General features: G+C 39.9%; 1 protein-coding gene across 2 annotated transcripts in view; it reads right to left on the bottom strand.

The window, feature by feature from the left end:
• Positions 1-20,805, bottom strand: part of LOC124615766 — an 80,986-nt gene that overhangs the window by 10,022 nt on the left and 50,159 nt on the right. The window contains exons 8-9 of one of the 2 annotated variants that reach the window (XM_047143862.1): positions 16,221-16,805; positions 5,118-5,262 (exon numbers count right to left, since the gene is read on the bottom strand). In XM_047143862.1, coding sequence (XP_046999818.1) covers positions 5,118-5,262; positions 16,221-16,805 — 730 coding nt within the window. The remainder of the gene's footprint in view (positions 1-5,117; positions 5,263-16,220; positions 16,806-20,805) is intronic. The other variant, XM_047143863.1, reaches the window with a different exon arrangement.

The raw sequence follows: 20,805 nt of genomic DNA, 5'->3' as shown, positions 1-20,805 counted from the left end.
AGGTCCCAAGTTCGAGTCTCGGTCCGGCACACAGTTTTAATCTGACAGGAAGTTTCAACCTCCTTCTTAGTTGCCATGACAAACTGTATTCTCACCCTCAGTTATTTCTCCTTTGAAGGCAATACCTACAAACAAATTCAGGGTATAGCTATGGACACCTGCGTGGTACCTTCCTATGCCAACTTATTCATGGCCCATCTAGGGGAGTGTTCCTCTTGTGACTCAGTACCATCCAGGATTGGAGCAACTGAATTACATTCTCTGCCAGGATTTTGACTAGAATGGTATAACAGCAACTGATGCAAGAAACCCTAGAAATGGGTACAAATATGTGGGAAATAATATTTTCATTGTTGCAGGTGTATCATGTAAGGGCTATTCAAAATAACATTATTCATTTAGTTTCATAAATGTTACATTCAAGAAAGAAACAAACAATTTAAGGTGGGATCACATTGACCCCAGTGGTACTCAGTGGATAAACCATGAATAAATTTTAATGTGCTGAAAATATGAGAATGAATGAAACATCACTGGATACAACTGACTTGGAGGGAGAATGACATATATTTTGAAAATAATATCTCTGAACAGAATTGAATAGACTTGCTGGCTTCTTTTGCCATATGAATAATTGCCTAGTTTGTGGATACAGAAGTCAGTAAGTTTGCGTGTTTTCATTTACTCACGTCTTATGGGATGCCACGCTATTCTGGGGTAGCTCCCCACATAGGCAAAAGGTATTCACTGCACAAAGGAAAGTAATCATGTTTAGGGTTCTCACGTGTACATCTTGCATGCATCTCTAAGTGACTGGACCTATTAACCACAGCATCACAGAGCATTTATTCACGTGTGAAATTTGTTATCAACAGTCCCTTTAAGTTTGAGATTGACAGACGTATTGACAAGTACAGCACCAGTGGGAAAAATGAGTTGCATTTCCCTATAATGAATCTCATTTTGGCACAGAATAGGATGAAATATGCAGCTGTAAAACTGTTTGACAATCTATCCATGGAAACGAAAACATCTGACAGACAAGTCATAAATATTTTTTTCATTTTTAGATATGTGATGTGTTTTATGTTTGTTTTATTGGCCTGTTCCACACCCTAACAGTTATCATGAATATGATATATGGAATTAGTAACTAACTAACTACTAACTGGGTGTGGGAGTTAATATTTTTGGTCAATTGTGTCGAATAACAAATCTCACAACATTACAATGGCCAAAGACAACAAACTAAGAAGTCTCCTGACTTGCAATTGCAAGGGCATCTGCAATCAGCACTCAGTCAGTTGTATGTGAAACTGATGTTTCACCGAGTACTGAGTGGCAAATATTACTGAAAATGAAGGTACACCCCTACCACCCACAGAAAGTGCTTGCTTCGATACCTGTTGACCTCAGATGTCATGTCATCTTCCATCAATATTTCTTGCAGCACCCTACAGTCGATCCTCACTTTCCTGCATATGTAGAAGCTTTTCATGGATGAAATCTGTTTCACCAGAGACAGACTGCTAAATACATATAGTAGTCATGTTTGGGCCAATTAGAATCCCTGTACTACACTTCTGAAAAACTGTCAACACTCATTATCAATTAACATAAGGGCAGCATAGTAAGTGATTATATACTAGACCTGTTTCTCCTTTCTCTCAACTTAAATGCACCAGTGTACACAGTATGTCTCAGATAGAGACATACTACCCAGCTTCCTGGACCATATCACACTCGTTATTTGACAATATTATGAATGGGATAAATGGCTACTCACTGTAACGATGGCACACTGAGTTGCTGACAGCCACAATGAAATGACTGCTACATACTGAGCTTTCAGTCAAAGCCTTCTGAAGAAAGGGAAATATACACACAATCACACAAGAAGGCACACCTCACGCACACATGACCACCAACTCCAGCTCCTCCAGCCAGAATGCAAGTGCATTGTGTAGAATACAGAATAGGGCAGGAGAAAAGATGTGATTGCAGGGTGCTGGTGGGGACAGAGAAGTCAGCACAGCCTGGTGGACATACAGGGACTAGATGATTACAGGACAAGGCTGCCATGCACAGCATTGGGAGGTTGTGGGGGAAGGGGGCGGATGGGGAGCAGAAAAGAAGAGGGGCACAGAAGTGGAAAAGGTGGGGCAGGAGGGGAGGGCGTTGGCTGAGAACGATGCACAATGAAGGTGAGGAGACATGAACTGGGAAGAGGCAACAGTACAGAGGGGGTGGGGACAGTAGTTTACCACAGGTTGATGCTGGGATGATTTTGGGAGCAGAGAAAGAATTGTAAAGATAACTTCCGTCAGCACAGTTCCAGAAAGCTGGTGGTGGAGTGGAGGATCCAAATGGACCGGGTTGTGAAGCACACATCAAAATCAAGCATTTTATGTTCAACCTATTTCATGGCCAGCAGGTTCGCCTGATCTCACCCCACTTGATTTCTTCTTGCAGGGCCATGTGAAAAGTCTCATGTACAAGACACTAGTTGAGGCCAAAGAAGATCTCTTGACAAGAGTTCTTACTCCCTGTGACACTGTTTGAATGACACCAGAGATACCAGAACAGCTATTACATAACTTTGTGTGATGACACCATGCCTGCGTTGACAATGACATCTCGAACAACTGTTGCAAATGCAGCAGCTTGTGAAACCTGTGCAGGTAAATGGAATCCATAATTACTGTACACAGGCTTAGAATTTTCAGTCTCTCTGCCATCAAATTAGATGCACTGTTACTAGTCCAGCAACAGGGGAAATTATCTGAGAGGGTATTCACTGGAAATTTTGTACATCATGATCAGGATTTGGAAGCTGGGGCCCTTAGTTTGAGCACTGCCCAAGGCTAAGTCAGAACTTGAGTAAATTGATACAGTCCACATTATAACACTTGCATATATGCTCTATGGATCAAGTAACTAAGTGGAAACTGCTGAATAAGAACTACGAAGCATCTCCAATTTCACCAGCATATGTCAGAGCAACTCGGGCACATATAAACTCCCCAAAATGATTTTCTCCCCTAAAATGAGTCTAAACAACATTCGGAACAATGACAAAGGAGAGATGACAGTGGTACGAAGAATATGAAGTAGGAATGGCTGTTTTTGATTGTTTCTAACAACGCCATGTGAAGGCAAATAATGTTTTAAAATGTGAGAAATGTGTATGCTACAAATAAACCTCTTTTATCCACAAAACATTTCTTTTTCAAATATCAGAACTATTTAAATGTTCATCACCTTCACAGAGCACAACACACAGCATCCATTAACTTCCTCTTTAAACATCCAGAAGAAAATCACATTGCTGTCCTGTGTCTAACATTAGACACAAATGAACAAAATCAGAGGTATCATCAATATGACAACAATGATGTCAGTTAATTAGGTAGTCAACTTTTTGGCCCATTGCACTCACACAAAAAAAGCATTACATGACCGTGATTGCAACTAGAGCAACAAATGTAGGTGTTTTCACTAAATTAAACAAATATCAAATTGTTCCACAAAACACACACATGCATCCGTACACTATTCTTAAAAATCATGAAATCTATCCTAAACCATATAACAAAGTAAGAAGAAAGGTTAAGAGACAAACAACTAACATACGACAACAGATACAGGTGGCTGGCTGATCACTAAACAAGCATGGATACACCATTCTACAACACATTAAAATAGACAACCTTAAAAATTTATGCTGAAGACCAGACAACACAAAATATTTTTCAATTTTTTACAGATTTTCTTATCATCACTTAAACTAGAAGTCACGTTACCATTTAAATTTATAGCTAACCTCTTGTCAAAAAATGAAACACACCCTTATAAAATGTGGCATACTGAAATATTGACATCGAAGAAGTCACATTCAAAAATATGTTAATGAACATTTATTAAATGTTATCTACACCAGATGAAGAATTTAATCCCTTTGACACCAATGCGCATTTATATAGGCAGATCTATTGACAGGGTGATTATGTTGAATATATACTTGTTCCTGTCATTCACATTTGTATGTCATTAAAATATCAACAAAGTTTGTAAAATTTCTTTGCAGTGATACTCTCTGCATGTTGTGTACCTACTCCTAATGGACATCCTTGTAGCACTCAATTATTAACAAAAGATGTCCAACATGTTACTGCCAGAATATTCCAAATCAGTGAACTGTGCACAAAGGAGAGAATGAAGCATCAATATCAGCGTCGACAGGTGGAACAACAGTGAACTGCACCAATTATCATCATCTGTCAGCAATTAATAAAAACTCCTCAGCAAAGGAGTATCAAATGATAAGTAGAAATTGTTCACTTGTGTATCATGATATCTGAAAATGTCATATAAACATTTAAATAATTCAGTTTATGTCTAGACACCTAGTAAAATCTGTTTCCTCACTTCCATATCTGCTTCATTTTAGTGAATAAAAATATTGCCAACTGTCTGAAGATAACAACTGCAATTATAATTTTATTTCCTGTATGCCCAAACACACCTTGTTTATTAGACTACAGAGAAGACCTTTAACCCACTGTGATATCTTTGTTTTTCTCATATTTTTGAATTAAATTATAAGCAGATACATTGACTGCAGTCATAAGCTTTTGCTGTGATTTAGTGTACATATCTCATAAAGTATCGTACATGCAATTCATCATTAGTAACAGCATAGGCAGCTGTGTACACTATTTAGAGTTGTTCTACTATGAATCACAATGCCACCTGATAATTTATACATTACTGTGAATAAGAACATCATAATTCACCTGGCTATTTAAATCATTTGTGCAACCATGGAACAGCTCCTCTCTATGGGACATTCTCTATTTTCTATTCAATACAGTTCAACACAAAATACATGTGGATGTGAGACAATTGTTTTTATACATATTACGTTTCACAAGTTACCTTCAAAGCTCATAACTTAACACATAATGAAACACAAATGTTTGTGTGATGAACAGTTGACACTGACCAACTGTATTCTTTGTTTTGTGATTCCACAGTATGGACAACTCTCACGAGCAAAAATATATTCTTTGTTTCATCAATAAGTCAATAATTATGTGAGCAGTACAATCACTTACTTGTTTTCACAACTGATCCAGCATTATCTTGATGACCTTCTGCAGAGTTTTTTCTTCTAAATTTTCTATGAAATAATGGACAGTCCTCCCTCATCTGTGTTTCAGATTGTTGAGCTCTTTCAATATGATTCTTCTGATGAATCTGCTATGACATTTTAGACATGAAAAGCTGATTACAGAGTTGACACTGAAATAATGGCACATATGAATTACACTATTCACTAATCTCAGCTGCAGTCAAATCAATACATGTACAATCTCAAAAGGTTACCTAGAACTCTCATTTCACATATTTTTAATAAAAAATATAAACAGAAGTTTTTGAAACTTGGTGATACAGAAAAATGTTGAAGATTAGATGGGTAGATCATATCTCTAATGCAGAGATAATGATTCAAATAGAGAAGAAAAGTAATTTATGGCACAACTTGACTAAAAGAAATCAGTTGATGAACACATTCTGATGCATCAAGGAATCATCAGTTTGGTGGTGGAGGGACATGTATGAGGTAAAAGCTGTAAAGGGAGACCAAGATTAGAGTACAGTAAGAAGGCTGAAATGCGGCGCGGTTGCAGTTGTCGTGCAGAGATGAGGCGGCTTGCACAGGATAGTCTAGCATGGAGAATTTTAAAAAAAGAACCTTGCCTTTTGTGGGCAATTCTCTTACTGACAAAGCTATCCAGGCAAGATACATGACTTAATTCGGCACAAAACTTTAATTTAGCATAAAGTTTCAAAAAAGTCACACTCAGCTGCAGCGTGAAAGACCAATTCCGTAACCACAGTGACATATTCTGCCTGAATAAATAACTCTGTATTTGATTACCCATGCCTATACCAATTTCTTTGGCTCTTCAGCGTATAACACAATCAAGCAATTTACGTGCAGCCTTCATGAAAGTTATCTTGAAATCTTCTGCCACCACACCTCATGAGGCATGCATCTATAAAAACATCCAATTGCCATGTTTACCAACACTCTTACTTTCAACCAAATTACAGCAAAATCAGAATCTAAAGTCAACTCACTAGATACTATCATATCATTGACATCCATGAGCTTCTACATATACATTCCACAAGCTACCTTATGGTGTGTGGTGGAGGGTATTTTGTGTAACACTGTCACTTCCCCCTTTTCCTGTTCCAGTTACACCTGATTTGTAGAAAGAACGATTGCTAGTAAGCCTCCATGTGAGATCGAATCTCTCAAATTTTATCTTCATGGTCTTTTTGCAATACATACACTATGTGATCCAAAATATCTGGACACCCCCAAAAACATACTACATACTTTTTTGTGTTAGGTGCATTGTGGTGGCACCTACTGCCAGGTACTCCATATCAGCGACCTCAGTAGTCATAAGACATTGTGAGAGAGTAGAATGGGGTGCTCCGCAGGACTCACAGACTTTGAATGTGGTCAGGTGATTGGGTGTCACTTGTGTCATACGTCGGTATGCAAGATTTCCACACTCCTAAACATCCCAATGTGATAGTGAAGTGGAAACATGAAGGGACACATACAGCACAAAAGTGCGCAGGCCAACCTAGTCTGTTGACTGACACAGAATGCCAACAGTTGAAGAGGGTCCTAGGCAGACATCTATCCAGACCAACACACAGGAATTCCAAACTGCATCAGGATCCACTGCAAGTACTATGACAGTTAGGCGGGAGGTGCAAAAACTTGGATTTCATGGTTGAGCGGCTGCTCATAAGCCACACATCACACCGATAAATGCCAAACGATGCCTTGCTTGATGTTAGGAGTGTAAACATTGGATGATTGAACAGTGGAAAAACGTCGTGTGGAGTGACAAATCATGGTACACAATGTGGCGATTTGATGGCAGGGTGTGGATATGTCGAATGCCCGGTGAATGTCATCTGCCAGCATATGTAGTGCCAACAGTAAAATTCGGAGGCGAAGGTGTTATAGTGTGGTCATGTTTGTCATGGAGAGGGCTTGCACCCCTTGTTGTTTTGCATGGCTCTATTGCAGCACAGGCCTACATTGATGTTTTAAGCACCTTCTTGCTTTCCACTGTTGAAGTGCAATTCGGGAATGGCGACTGCACCTCTCAACACGATCGAGCACCTGTTCATAATGCACAGCCTGTGGTGGAGTGGTTACATAACAATAACATCCCTGTTATGGACTGGCCTGCACAGAGTCCTGACCTGAATCCTATAGAACACCATTGGGATGTTTTGGAACGCCGATTTCATGACAGGCCATGCCGACTGACATCATATCTCTCCTCAGTGCAGTACTCCGTGAAGAATGGGTTGCCATAATCCCCCCCCCCCCCCCCCCCCCCCCCCCGAAACCTTCCAGCACTTAACTGAACGTATTCCTGCGAGACTGCAAGCCGTCATCAAGGCTAAGGGTGGGCCAACACCATATTGAATTCCAGTATTGCCATGGAGGTCGCCACTAACTTTTAGGTCATTTTCAGCCAGGTGTCCAGATACTTTTGATCACACAGTGTACATAGGAGAAAGCAATAAAGCAATTAACTCTTCTAGGAATTAACACTTTTGGAATTTTAACCATGGCGCAGAATGTCTTTTTTCAGTATCTGTCACTGGAATTGGCTGAGCATCTCTGTGACACTTTTGCACTTGCGTAACAAAAAGTACTGTTCTTCTTTGGACATCCTCTATCTGGTACTGATCGCATACTGACAAACAGTATTCAAGTACTGGTTGAATGAGGGTCTTGTGAGCTACCTCCTTTGCTGATGGACTACACTTACTGTGGATTCTTCCAATGAATCTCAGTCTGGCATCTCCCTTAAGCACAAATAATTTTATGGGGTCGTTCCACTTCAAACTGCTCCGTACACACACTCCTAGATAGTTTATGCAAGTAACTACTTCCAGTGATTGTTCTGCAATTGTGCACTCATACAATAAAGAGTCGTTCTGTCTATGTATTCACAGTATTTCTGCAGGACTTCCTGCATTTTGTTAAAAATTTTCTAGTATTTCAACTTCTTTGTATAGAGCAATAGGACAGCATCATCTATGAAAAGCCCCACTGAACATCCGATGATATTGCAGAAGGTAACACTCCTATGACACTCCCTTGGGGCACGTCCAAAGTTACTTTTACATCCAAAGACTTCTCTCCATTCATAATGACATGTTGTGTTCCGTTTGCCACAAACTCTTCAATCCAATCACAGTGTTGCTCTGATATTCTATACGCTCATATTTTGTTCATTAGCAGCAGTGTGGAACTGCACTGAATGTCTTCCAGAAGTCGAGGAGGATGGCATCTATCTGGGCACCTGTATCTACTGCTTTCTGGGTCTCAAGGGTGAAAAGAGTGAGCTGGGTTTCACACGTTTGTTGATCTCAGAACAGAATTTTGGTCTCCGTAAATGTTATAATATGCAAGGATAAAACATGTTACACAATTCTACAACAAACCAATGTCAGAGATATATGCCTATAGTTTTTGCATCTGTTCAATGACTCTTCTCGAAAATCGAGATGAACTGTGCTTTTTTTTCCAATAATTAGGAATGCTTTGCTCCCCAAGAGACCTATAGTACACTGTTGCTAGAACAGTGACAAGTTTTTTCACACACTCTTATGTAGAATCAAACTGGTATCCTGCCAGGAATTTCCTCTGTTGTGCGACTTCACTTCTTCTGTGCCCTGGTCACTTATTTTGATATCTGTCGTTTTATTAAAATCTACAGGAGGAGCTATGGTGAAACAGTTTTGTGTAAAAGACATATAGTATTCTGGTCTTACCTGTTTAATACTGTGTTTCAATGCCATTATGTTCACAGAGTATCTGGAAAGATAGCTTAGATGCATTTGATGAAATATATGTCCAAAACTTCTTAAGATTTTCTGTCAAGTTGGTAAATAGAATTTTACTTTCAAATTCATTGAATACTTCACACATAGCCCTCCTTATGCTAATTTTGGCTTTCTTTAGTTTTTGTTTGTCTGTGAGGCTTTGGCTATGTTTAAATTTGCAGTGAAGCTCCGATTGCATCTGTAGCAACTTTCTGTCATGGTCGTCAAACCACAGTGGATTTTTTCCGTCTCTCAGAATTTTGCTCAGCTCATATCTGCCTAATGTGTATTGTATGATGCTTTAGAACTTTGTCCAGTGATCTCCAACACTGTGAGTGCTGGAGATTAAACTTCCACAATGATCTGTCAGGTAATCTGAAATCTGTCTCTTGTTGCTCTAGCCAAACAGAAAGATCTTCCTATTTTTCTTTGTATTCCTATTTACAGCCATGTTCAGTGACACTATAACGGCCTTGTGATCACTGATTCCCTATTCTACACTTATGTAGTTAAAATGTTCAGATATGTTTCTCATTAGCAGATCTAACATGTTATGTCCACGAGTCAGTTCTCTGTCATTACTAACCATTCAAACTGCTTGAGGTGCCCAGACTATAGCTGATAGGTTAAAATCTCCAACTAAACTTATAACTTGAATAGCAAATTTATGCAAAATATTCTAGAAGTTTCTCCTTAGATATTCCGCCACTACTGCTGCTGCGGCAGAGTGTACATAAAAACATCTGATGACCATGTTTGAGTCATCTTTAACAATTATCTTCACCCACATCATTTAGCGTTCTCAATTGGTACTAATCATTAAATATTATCATAATTTTTATTGCTATACACATACCTCCCTCACCACATTCAACCTATCTTTGCGATTCCAGTTAAGAGTCTAGAATTTCACTGCTGCTAACATCTGGTTTGGGCCAGCTTTCTGTCCATAGTACTACACTGGCACTGTTACCATTCGTATGTGTTAAGGGTGGCCCTAGATTTCTCTACCAGATAATGGAGGTCAAGAAATCTACATCCAAGACTGTCACAAAATTGTCTGATCCTCTGGTTCAAGCCCCCAACAAACATACTGAGTGGACATCGGCCTTCCATCCTGACCTGCCTGCTGTTCATCCACCCAATATCAGAAAAGGAAGGAAAATCAAGTTTAATATCTCACTAATGACAATATCTTTAGAAACAGAGCACAGCCTCAAATTGTGGAAGGGCTAAGAAGGAAATGTCCTTTTCAAAAGAGGCATCCCAGCATATGACTTGTGTTATTTAACCCTTTCCACTCGACTCTTTTTTTTCCATCCTGTACTGCCACTGCACCCATAATATTTACACTGCAAATAACCTCTATTACATATAATGAAATTACACCAAGGCTAACTATAGACTAAATGACAACAAAAATTATACATACATTCTAACAGTGAACATGTCATATTTTGTCTTTTATTTCATATATTTCATCACTTAGGTCCTATATTTCTTCAAGGTATGGTACTTTTAAAAGCATTTACCCAGATGGAGTCCTGGTTTTCTGCTACATGTGTTACAGTAGTAAAGTTTCCCTTCTACCACCTTTTATCTTCCTATTACTGCAAACAGCACAACTCTTACTGTAACTCCTTTCATTGGAGTAAATGAAGTATGGCTGCTTTGATAGTCTCTTATTGTCAGCAAAAGTAGATGAATTTCCCCTCTTTTGCTATTTGTGTTTTTTTTCTTCTCCAACCAGAGTTTTCAGAAGTGCCACTCTTGCATCTCTTGTGGCTCAGCTTGGGTTTCTGGTTGGAAGTATCATCCAGATTGTAGAGAAAGAAGCTAGTGACTACTGCTACCTCAACAGCCAGGGAAACATCTTACACCACCACTTTCTGATTTCCTGATGAAGCTGTAGGATGTACAATACTGGTCGGTGTATCCACTCCACCCATGTTTATATTACAGTCACAAATGACTGTGGGCTTTAAGAACTGCTCTCATTTTTGGCCCTTCGTGTCACTGGTATAGTTTCAGTATTGTGTCAAGTGTTTAGCATGACAACACTGCATTCATTTTTCCACAGCATTGCCATTACTTTTCTATCTTTTCTGTAGGCAGTAACTTCATGCTCTTTCAATTCCAATTTCTTCTTGGTCAGTCAATTCAACTGGTAATTCTTTCCTCCTCTGTTTCTGTTGAATCATATCAGTTATGTAATAGCCTATGTCCACCAGCTGCATAACATACACAGTGTAGAAATTGTCCATATGGAGATGGTAACCACTGGCATTACCAGTAGCATTTGTAAGTTTGTCACACAAATGCATAAACAATCCTATTTTTAAAGTGGGATTCTTGGCCTCAGCAATGCCTATGTAGTAGTTGCTTCAAAGTATGGTTCAAATCCTTTGAGCTATGCTGTTTCACTGTCAGCCAAAATATAAACCCACATAGCACAACTTCATTGGCTTGTTTGAATTGTAACACGTGAAAACAGCACACCCCTTGAATCCAATAGTGCTCCCATCAATGCTTATGTGCCTTCCTGGAATGTAAATTTCTCTGAAGTTGTTGTCAAGGTACTGGCTGCACTATGCTTTTTGTTGTAGACCCCTTGTGACAGTTCCAGCTGGAGGTCATCTTGCAGCATGGAACATCCAAAAAATTTAACAAAATCTTTCTCAGATGAATACATCTTTATAAAATGAACATGTTTGTGTCCATTCTTCAGTGAAGTCATTCTGAATATTAGGCTCAGGACTCAAATGCCTAAGAATGCTTTCATTTCATCAAAAGTAATATCCTTCAGACCAATCTCTGCCTCAGTAGTTGCTTTTTTTTTTTGTTAACCTTAGCATACTCACTTGTACTTTTTGTGTAAAAAATCCAGAACCTCATTACAATGCTGAAGAGTGGGCTTGAATCCATTTACAACAGTGAAATTGGTTTTTGTGAAGTCCAGCTTATTTCCATATTTTGGGCATCCGTCAGAAGCAACTGGTCATCCATGTCACTAACACTTATAGACTCTGCATCTCCATTTGTTAATTTCCATATTTTCACCTTCAATGTCACTATTGGCAAACTGTAATTACTGTTGCCATCACTCCAATCACTTATATCACTCACACTTTCATCCAACATTTCCACTATTGCTTTAGAATTATCATGTAAATCCATTAATTTTGTTGTTATAGTTCCAAATACCAGCTTTGGAGTAAACTAGAAACACGAAAACAAAACAATAATGTGACAAATGCATTTCCTCATAGTTATATCGCAAGCTGATAGATGTCGGAACACTTCAGTTCATGAAATACAGCAGTGAGAGCCCTGACAAATGAGTTATAGTAAATTAAAGTTTGTGTTGGGGAACAACCGACATGTGAGTCTATTGTGACTTTTACGTGGTCGGGACTACCCGCTGGTCAAGCACTAGGGGTTAAGAAAACTGTGGTAAACCTAAATCTGGATGGTTGGATGGGAATTTGACCCACCAACTTCCTGAATGAAAGTCGAGTTTCGTAACCAATTTGCCACCTTGCTCCCAATAGCCAGCAAACCCACAAAGGCACCCAATGCACTTGTCCACATCTTTCAGGGAGATGGGTCCAAATTCCAACAGACAAGGCATCCCATGCTGGCTCAAATGTATCCTTTGCTATGGGTGATGGCTAAAATCTGTTTTTTAAGGTATAAGAGAACAGCCATCCAGCCAGTACCAATTCTCACTTTGCACTCAGAGATTCATAACCTCACTACTGTCATTCAGTTTCAAGCCAGTGTGAACACACCAGTTATGCATATTAAAAGGGAATGTAACATCAGGTATCCCAGAAGATGAAAGAGGCACCACAGATGCAACATTTCTTGGCAGGTTGTTCGAACTGCCTTCAGCATGGGTAACAGACTTCATGTTGTTAATGAGCTTACAAACGCTTCTGGGTGGTGGCCACTTCACCCGCTGTATTCCCAGATTCATTCTTCTTGGACTGCAGTACAAAGGAGGCAATATACAGGGTGAGTCACCTAACGTTACCGCTGGATATATTTCGTAAACCACATCAAATACTGACGAACCGATTCCACAGACCGAACGTGAGGAGAGGGGCTAGTGTAATTGTTTAATACAAACCATACAAAAATGCACGGAAGTATGTTTTTTAACACAAACCTACTTTTTTAAATGGAACCACATTAGTTTTAATCAGTGCCATTTGTTGCATTGAAAAATGTTAATTACATCCGGAGATATTGTAACCTAAAGTTGACGCTTGAAACCTCCGAGGTTCAGTTGCATGTTGTAACAAACACGGGCCACGGTCGGCGAGCAGCACCTGCAGGTACATGTTTACGATGACGACCATGTTTACGAGTGTGGCTGTAGTGCACTGTTGTGGTTTGGTCTAGCTGTCGCAATGTCCGCATGTAGCGCTTGCTGCTATTGTTATTCTGCATTCGTCTCTGCACGCAGACCAACTGTAGTACACCGTGTTACCAGACGTCTGTGATAGTGTAGTGTAGTAGGAACTGTGACCATGGTGTATTCGAACTCTGAAAAGGCGGAGATGATACTCATCTATGGCGAGTGTCGACGAAATGCAGCTGAAGCCTGCAGGGTGTATGCAGAACGGTACCTGGACAGAGAGCATCCAACGTGCCGCACATTGCAAAACATCTACCGCCAACTGTACGCAACAGGTATGGTCGTAGTACGCAAACGGGTCCGTAACAGGCCCGTCACAGGAGAAGCGGGTGCAGTTGGTGTGTTAGCTGCTGTTGCCTTGAACCCACACATGAGTACACGGGACATTGCGAGAGCGGTGGACTGAGTCAAAGTAGTGTCATGCGCATACTGCATCGTCACCGCTTTCACCCGTTTCATGTGTCGCTACATTAGCAATTACATGGTGATGACTTTAATCATCGAGTGCAATTCTGTCAATGGGAATTAACAGAGAATGCGTTGCAGTTCTACCTGTTTACCGATGAAGCGGGTTTCACAAACCACAGGGCAGTGAATCTACAGAACATGCATTACTGGTCCGTGGACAATCCTCGCTGGCTCAGACAGGTAGAGCGACAGCGACTGTGGACTGTAAATGTATGGTGCGGAATCATTGGCGACCACTTCATTGGTCCTCACTTCATTGCAGGGGCCCAAACAGCTGCAACATACATCGCGTTTCTACAGAATGATCTGCCAATGTTGCTCGAAAATGTCCCACTGGAAACGTGTCAACGTATGTGGTATCAGCATGATGGTGCACCTGCACATTCCACAATTAACACTAGGCTGACCCTTGACAGGATGTTTGACGGGCATTTCATAGGACGTGGAGACGCATAAATTGGCCAGCCCGTTGTCCTGGTCTTACACCTCTGGACTTCTTTCTGTGGGGTACGTTAAAGGAGAATGTGTACCGTGATGTGCCTACAACCCCAGAGGATATGAAATAACGTATTGTGGCAGTCTGCGGCGACATTACACCAGATGTACTGTGGTGTGTACGACATTCATTACGCCAGAGATTGCAATTTTGTGCAGCAAATGATGGCCACCACATTGAACATCTATTGGCCTGATATGTCGGGACACACTCTATTCCACTCCGTAATTGAAAACGGAAACCACGTGTGTACGTGTACCTCACCCCTCATGGTAATGTACATGTGCGTCAGTGAAAAAGACCAATAAAAAGGTGTTAGCATGTGGACGTGATGTGCTGTTCCAGTCTCTTCTGTACCTAAGGTCCATCACCGTTCCCTTTGGATCCCTACGTAATTCAGTGCTCTCCAATACACACGATCGAACAGCGGAGGAGTGGTACTCAAGCGTCTAGGTTACAATATCTCCAGATGTAATTAACATTTTACAATGCAACAAACAGCAGTGATTACTTATTTGTTTATATGTTCAGATGTGCTAACAAAACTAATGGGGTTCCATTTAAAAAAAAACGTAGGTTTGTGTTAAAAAACAAACTTCCGTGCATTTTTGTATGGTTTGTATTAACCAATTACACTAGCCCCTCTCCTCACGTTCGGTCTGTGGAAGCGATTCGTCAGTATTTGATGTGGTTTACGAAATATATCCAGTGGTAATGTTAGGTGACTCACCCTGTATATGTCCATGAAAGACAAGCTGATTTACAATTCCACCTAAGTACACCCTATAAAACTAACATCAGGTCACAAACGCAACGTCACATAGGCTAAGTAATAAGAAAAGCAGGTGGCAGACTGCAGTTTATTGGCAGAATACTACGGAAATGGAAGACTGAGATCCATCCTAGAACATTACTCAAGTGTGTGGGACCTGTACCATATAGGACTAACAAGGGGTACTGAACATACATAAACAGAAGCAGCACTAAGGATCAAAAATTTGTTGGACCCATGGAGAGGGTGTTGAAATAACTCAACTGCAGACTCTTTAAGAGCAATGCAAACTATACTGTCAAAGCCTACTTAGAAGTTTGTGGAACCAACTTTAAGTGATAATTCTAGGAATATCTTACAACTCCCTGTGTATCACTTCCACAGGGATCATGAAGGCAAGTTTAGACTAATTACAGAATGCACAGTGCCGTTTAAGCAATCACCCTTCCCATGCTCCATGCATGAAAATAATGGACAAAAGCCTTAGTAATTGGCACAATGGCAAGTTTCATTATCCTACAGTTCACAGTTCTTTCCGTAGTATAGAGACAGCTGTAAATAAAAGAATTCTCAACAACAGCCCTAATGCAGGTCTCATACGGGAAAGAATTTTTGTTCAGTTTCTGGTCACAGTAACAACTGACAGCAACACTGGTGGCTTTGCATGTACAATGAACACCACACCCCAATTCCCAGTGAGACTCTTGATATGGTGGCTTCCTCCTTTCACTAGCAACACTGCTGTACATGAATGACTTCTGGGATTGGCCTTCATAAGAACACAGTAACAACACAACACTAGCAGTTGCTATTTGCCAGCAACAACATTAAGATGTCAAACAGCTGCCTTGATGAAAAACTGTTGGATTTACACAATGAACTCTGGCAGCAGACTAGAATTGTATATTCAAAAGAGGTGCCATAAAATTCTGAAGAGTCATAATAAAAATATGCTTTACTGTAACCCTAAGGCTGAAATTCCTTGATTTGCATAACTATTTCAGTAAACTTTTTAATATTATTGTTCAATTACGTGTTTTTGGTGTGTAGTATGTATTAGCAAAATGTTAACTAGTACTGAGTTATTTAACTCGATATTGTAACTCTATTGAAATGCATACCTGTAGAACAAAATTTTGTGATTTTCCTCTTGCTATAGAGCACACTGCAGATACTTTGTTGATTGGTGAGTCATTTGTTGTATTTTCTTTATTTTCCTCCAGAATAAATTTTGGATTTCGCCCATGTAGCTTGTAGAATGGAGACAGTGAATCACACCCAAATGAAACATGATAGGTGAGTAGAAAAGACTGGATCTTTCTGTCCCAGTCAGAAGGATAACAGTTGACAAAGTCATTCAACAAATTTGTACTCCAAGAACATTCATCAGCCCCATGTTGTTCCGTCTCTGCTCTTTTTGTAGTTTTATTGCCAAACATACATGATGTCAACTCTGATTCAAACATGCCTCCTTTATAATGTTGTTGGACTTTCTCTAACTCCTGAGTTGTAAATCCAATGAAGCAGCATTCAGCAAACCCCAAAAGACAAAATATTTTTATGATGAAAGTTGCTACAGTTTTTATGTTTCTCTCACTTGTTGTGGGTTTCACACAAATCCACATTGATACTGGGTCAACTATTGTAATCAAATATTCATTATGATCAGCTGTTTTGGGGTAAGGACCACACACCTTCACAAGAACCTGCAAAATAAGAGGCAAGTTAATGGTTTGTGAGCAAGAGCAATGATCTGCTTTTCTAGTCAACATAGTAACTACTCCTGACAAAGAAAAATATTGGGTATAATATAGAGAATATAATAAAAACACACACACACACACACACACACACACACACACACACACACACACACACACACACACACGGTACACACACAGACAGAGAGAGAGAGAAAGAGAGAACACTGTTCTATAAATATTACTCGATTCTGATGAATTTGTAAGAGCACTGGACATCTGCACAAGACACTAAATTACAAGTAACCAAACACGCCACAATATTTCATTTCTATCTACACACATAAAAAGTTTTGCATCACCCCAGTTCCCACAATTCCTGAGAATCGACATTGACTGTGGATATTGTATCACAGACACAATCCCTTCCACTGTTCAGAGATGTCACTAAACCCGCCCAAAGATGTAAACAACCATGCATGAGCAGCGCCTGTGAGACAAAAGGGGTCCAACAGCCAATCAGTTCCAGTCATTCCACCTGGAAGGAGGTACACAGCTTGTGTTGTCTGTAGTTCAACCATGCCTAGATGGTCAATACCACAGTTCGATTGCGTCCGCATTGTTACTTTGTGCCAGGAAGGGCTCTCAAAAAGGGAAGTGTCCAGGCATCTCGAAGTGAACCAAAGCGATGTTGTTTGGACATGGAGGAGATACAGAGAGACAGGAACTGTCAATGACATGCCTCGCTCAGGCCGCCCAAGGGCTACTACTGCAGTGGATGATCACTACATACGGATCATGGTTCAGAGGAACCCTGACAGCAATGCCACAATGTTGAGTAACACTTTTTGTGTAGGCACGGGATGTTGTGTTACGACTCTAAACTGTGCACAATAGGCTGTATGATGTGCAACTTCACTCCCAACGTCCATGGCAAGGTCCATCTTTGCAACCACAACACCACACACCGCGGTACAAATGGGCCCAACAACATGCCGAATGGACTGCTCAGGATGGGCATCACGTTGTCTTCACTGATGAGTGTCGCTTATGCCTTCATCCAGACAATATTTGTACATTTCTCGCACAATGCTCTTTCGTGAGACTTGGTAAGTACTCTTTTGCAGGATAGTTGGTGTCTATTTTAAAGTGTCTGCCAGTTCAAGTCTTCCAGCATTTCCATAATACTCTCTCTTGGATCAACCAAACCTGTGATGTGCTGCAATTCTTCATATACATTCAGTATCCCCTGATTGTCCTATATGGTATGTATTCCACATACTTGAGGAATGGTTTAGGCTGGGTTTATTGAATTTTTGTTAAGCAATCTACTCTGTAGGCTGATCGCATTTTCCCAGCATCCTGCCAAATCTGCCATCAGCTTTACCGAATTTCGGGGCGAAAAAATGATGACCACTGTCCATCGCTAGATTGAATGACACCGTGTGGTCCTGCAGAAAAGTGACACTATAAATAAAATATACATTCAGAGCAGAGATGAAGAGGAATCTTTTTGGAGTTTCCTGCTGGTTGGCATGGAGAAGAACATTCTGTTTGAGATACTTCATTATGTTTTGAGTTCAGAATATATTCTAAGTTCTACAGAAGATGAATGTAAAAGACATGCGACATTAGTTCTGTGGGTCATTCCTGTTGGCCTTCTTGTAAATGTGTTTGACCTGTGCTTTCTTTCAATCACTTGGCACAGTTTTTTATTCAAGAGATCTGCAGTATATTATGATTAAAATGAGAGCTAAGAAGGTTTCAAAATCTGTATATAATCTGACATAAGATTACTTTGAGGAAACATATAATTTTAGTGATTCTAGCTTATTCACGTAACTAATGAGGAGGTATTGAATAGGATTGGGGAGAAGAGAAGTTTGTGGCACAACTTGACTAGAAGAAGGGATCAGTTGGTAGGACATGTTTTGAGGCATCAAGGGATCACAAATTTAGCATTGGAGGGCACCGTGGAGGGTAAAAATCGTAGAGGGAGACCAAGAGATGAATACACTAAGCAGATTCAGAAGGATGTAGGTTGCAGTAGGTACTGGGAGATGAAGAAGCTTGCACAGGATAGAGTAGCATGGAGAGCTGCATCAAACCAGTCTAAGGACTGAAGACCACAACAACAACAGCTTATTCACAACTCCACCACTGACTCTAATATCTATGTCACTTATCCTAGCAGTTATACAAAAATTGAACTGGGGCAGGACTCATAGCATTTCCTTTATAAAGGAATATTTGAAAATGAAGTTCAGTGCTTTTGCTTTGCTACCCTCCATTGTCAGTTCCTGTGCCATCTACTAATGTGTGGACATTAAATTTGGTACAACTGACAGCCCTTACACAAGAGCAAAATTTCATTTGGTTTTGTGTGAGGAGTTTGGATATTCTGGCAGGGCATTTGTTGAAGGTTTCCTGTACAGCCACACACACTTCAGTTACCATTTCAGCAACTTGGAAAGGATGGATTGCAATCTTTTCTTTCCATGTTGTTGTATTCCATCTGGGATTTTTCATGTTTTCATTTAGCTATATATATGGCTCTATGCTTTGTTTTACACCCATTCTGCAGTATCTTTTAAAAGTCTGTTTACAGAAACTGTATATGATGGAGGCTCCCTCACATCATAAATTGTTCTACTAGGTGTGCACGTATCCAGCTTGATCAACTATTCTTCTAATTTTCTGCCAAAGTTCATCTACACGCTCCTGCACAGAGCAAAATGTTTAAGTACAACACTATTACCTCTTAATAGAGGTGTATGAGTTTTTGTGTGATGCTTTGTCACTAAATGAACCTGAGATGAAAAGTGCTGCTCTTCTTGAGGTATTCTCTATTCATGTATCAATACTTTCTAATATGGATCCCAGGCTGACTACCAGTGGAATGAGGGTTTTGTAAGATATCTCTGTTGTCGGTACGTTATGTTTCTTGAGGAATATTCCAATGAATTTCAGTCTGGAACATGTAATTTGTTTTATGTGGTAATTCACTGTAAATTGCTTTGTATGCATATTCCCAGCTATTTACTGAAAGTAACTGCTTCCAGTGCTTGTTCTGATATTGTGTAGCCATAGAGTAGTGGATACTTCCATACATTTATGCACAATATGTTACATTTGTTTATTTTGAAGGTCAACCACCAATACCTGCATCGCGCATCATTCCTCTGCAGGCCTTCTTGCAGTTGCTACAATTTTCTAGTGTTGCAATTTCTTTGTATACAACAGCTTTTCAGTGAACAACCTTATAGTGTTCCCATACTATCCACTAAGTCACTTACATGCATACAAAGTGCACAGTAATGAATCTATAATGCTCCCTTGAGGTATGCACAAAATTACTTTCATGTCTGAAGACTTCTATCCTTTTAAGAGTGACATGCAGTGTTCTTTCTGCTAGGAACTTCTCATTCAAATCACAAAGGTGGTGTGACATTCCACACCCTCGTATTTTGTTCATTAGGCTGTATTGTGGAACTACAGAAGTCACAGAATATGGCATCAATTCTGATGGCTGGTATCTACTGCCCTCTGGGTCTTGTAGACAAATGAATGAGTTGGGTTTCATGCAAGCATTGTTTGCAGAATTCATATTGAGTCTATAAAGGAGATTTTCAGTCTTCACAAATGTCACAATAAAAGTGCATTAAATATGCTATAAAATTCTACAACAGCCCAACGTCAGTGATATAGGCCTAATGTAATGTGTGACTTTTCAATTATCCTTCTTGTAAATGGTATGGACCTATGCTTTCTTTCCAGTCACAATGATTACCTTTCCAACGATCTACTAATGGCTGCTGGTAGATGAGAAGCAAGTTCTTTCACATACCCGATCTAGAACTGTATAGTACTTCATCTGCTCCAGTCATTTTTCCTCTGATGAGCTATTTTTGTGGATTTTGTATCTCACAGACATTTATCTTGATATCTGTCATTTTGACATCTTTGCGACAATTGAGAGGAGGAAACTCAGTACGATTCTGCTCAT

This window comes from Schistocerca americana, chromosome 5, assembly GCF_021461395.2.
Source record: "Schistocerca americana isolate TAMUIC-IGC-003095 chromosome 5, iqSchAmer2.1, whole genome shotgun sequence".
Classification (NCBI taxonomy): Eukaryota; Metazoa; Arthropoda; class Insecta; order Orthoptera; family Acrididae; genus Schistocerca; species Schistocerca americana.
The sequence above is the reverse complement of the archived record's forward strand: the minus strand, read 5'-3'. Positions and strand labels throughout refer to the sequence as shown.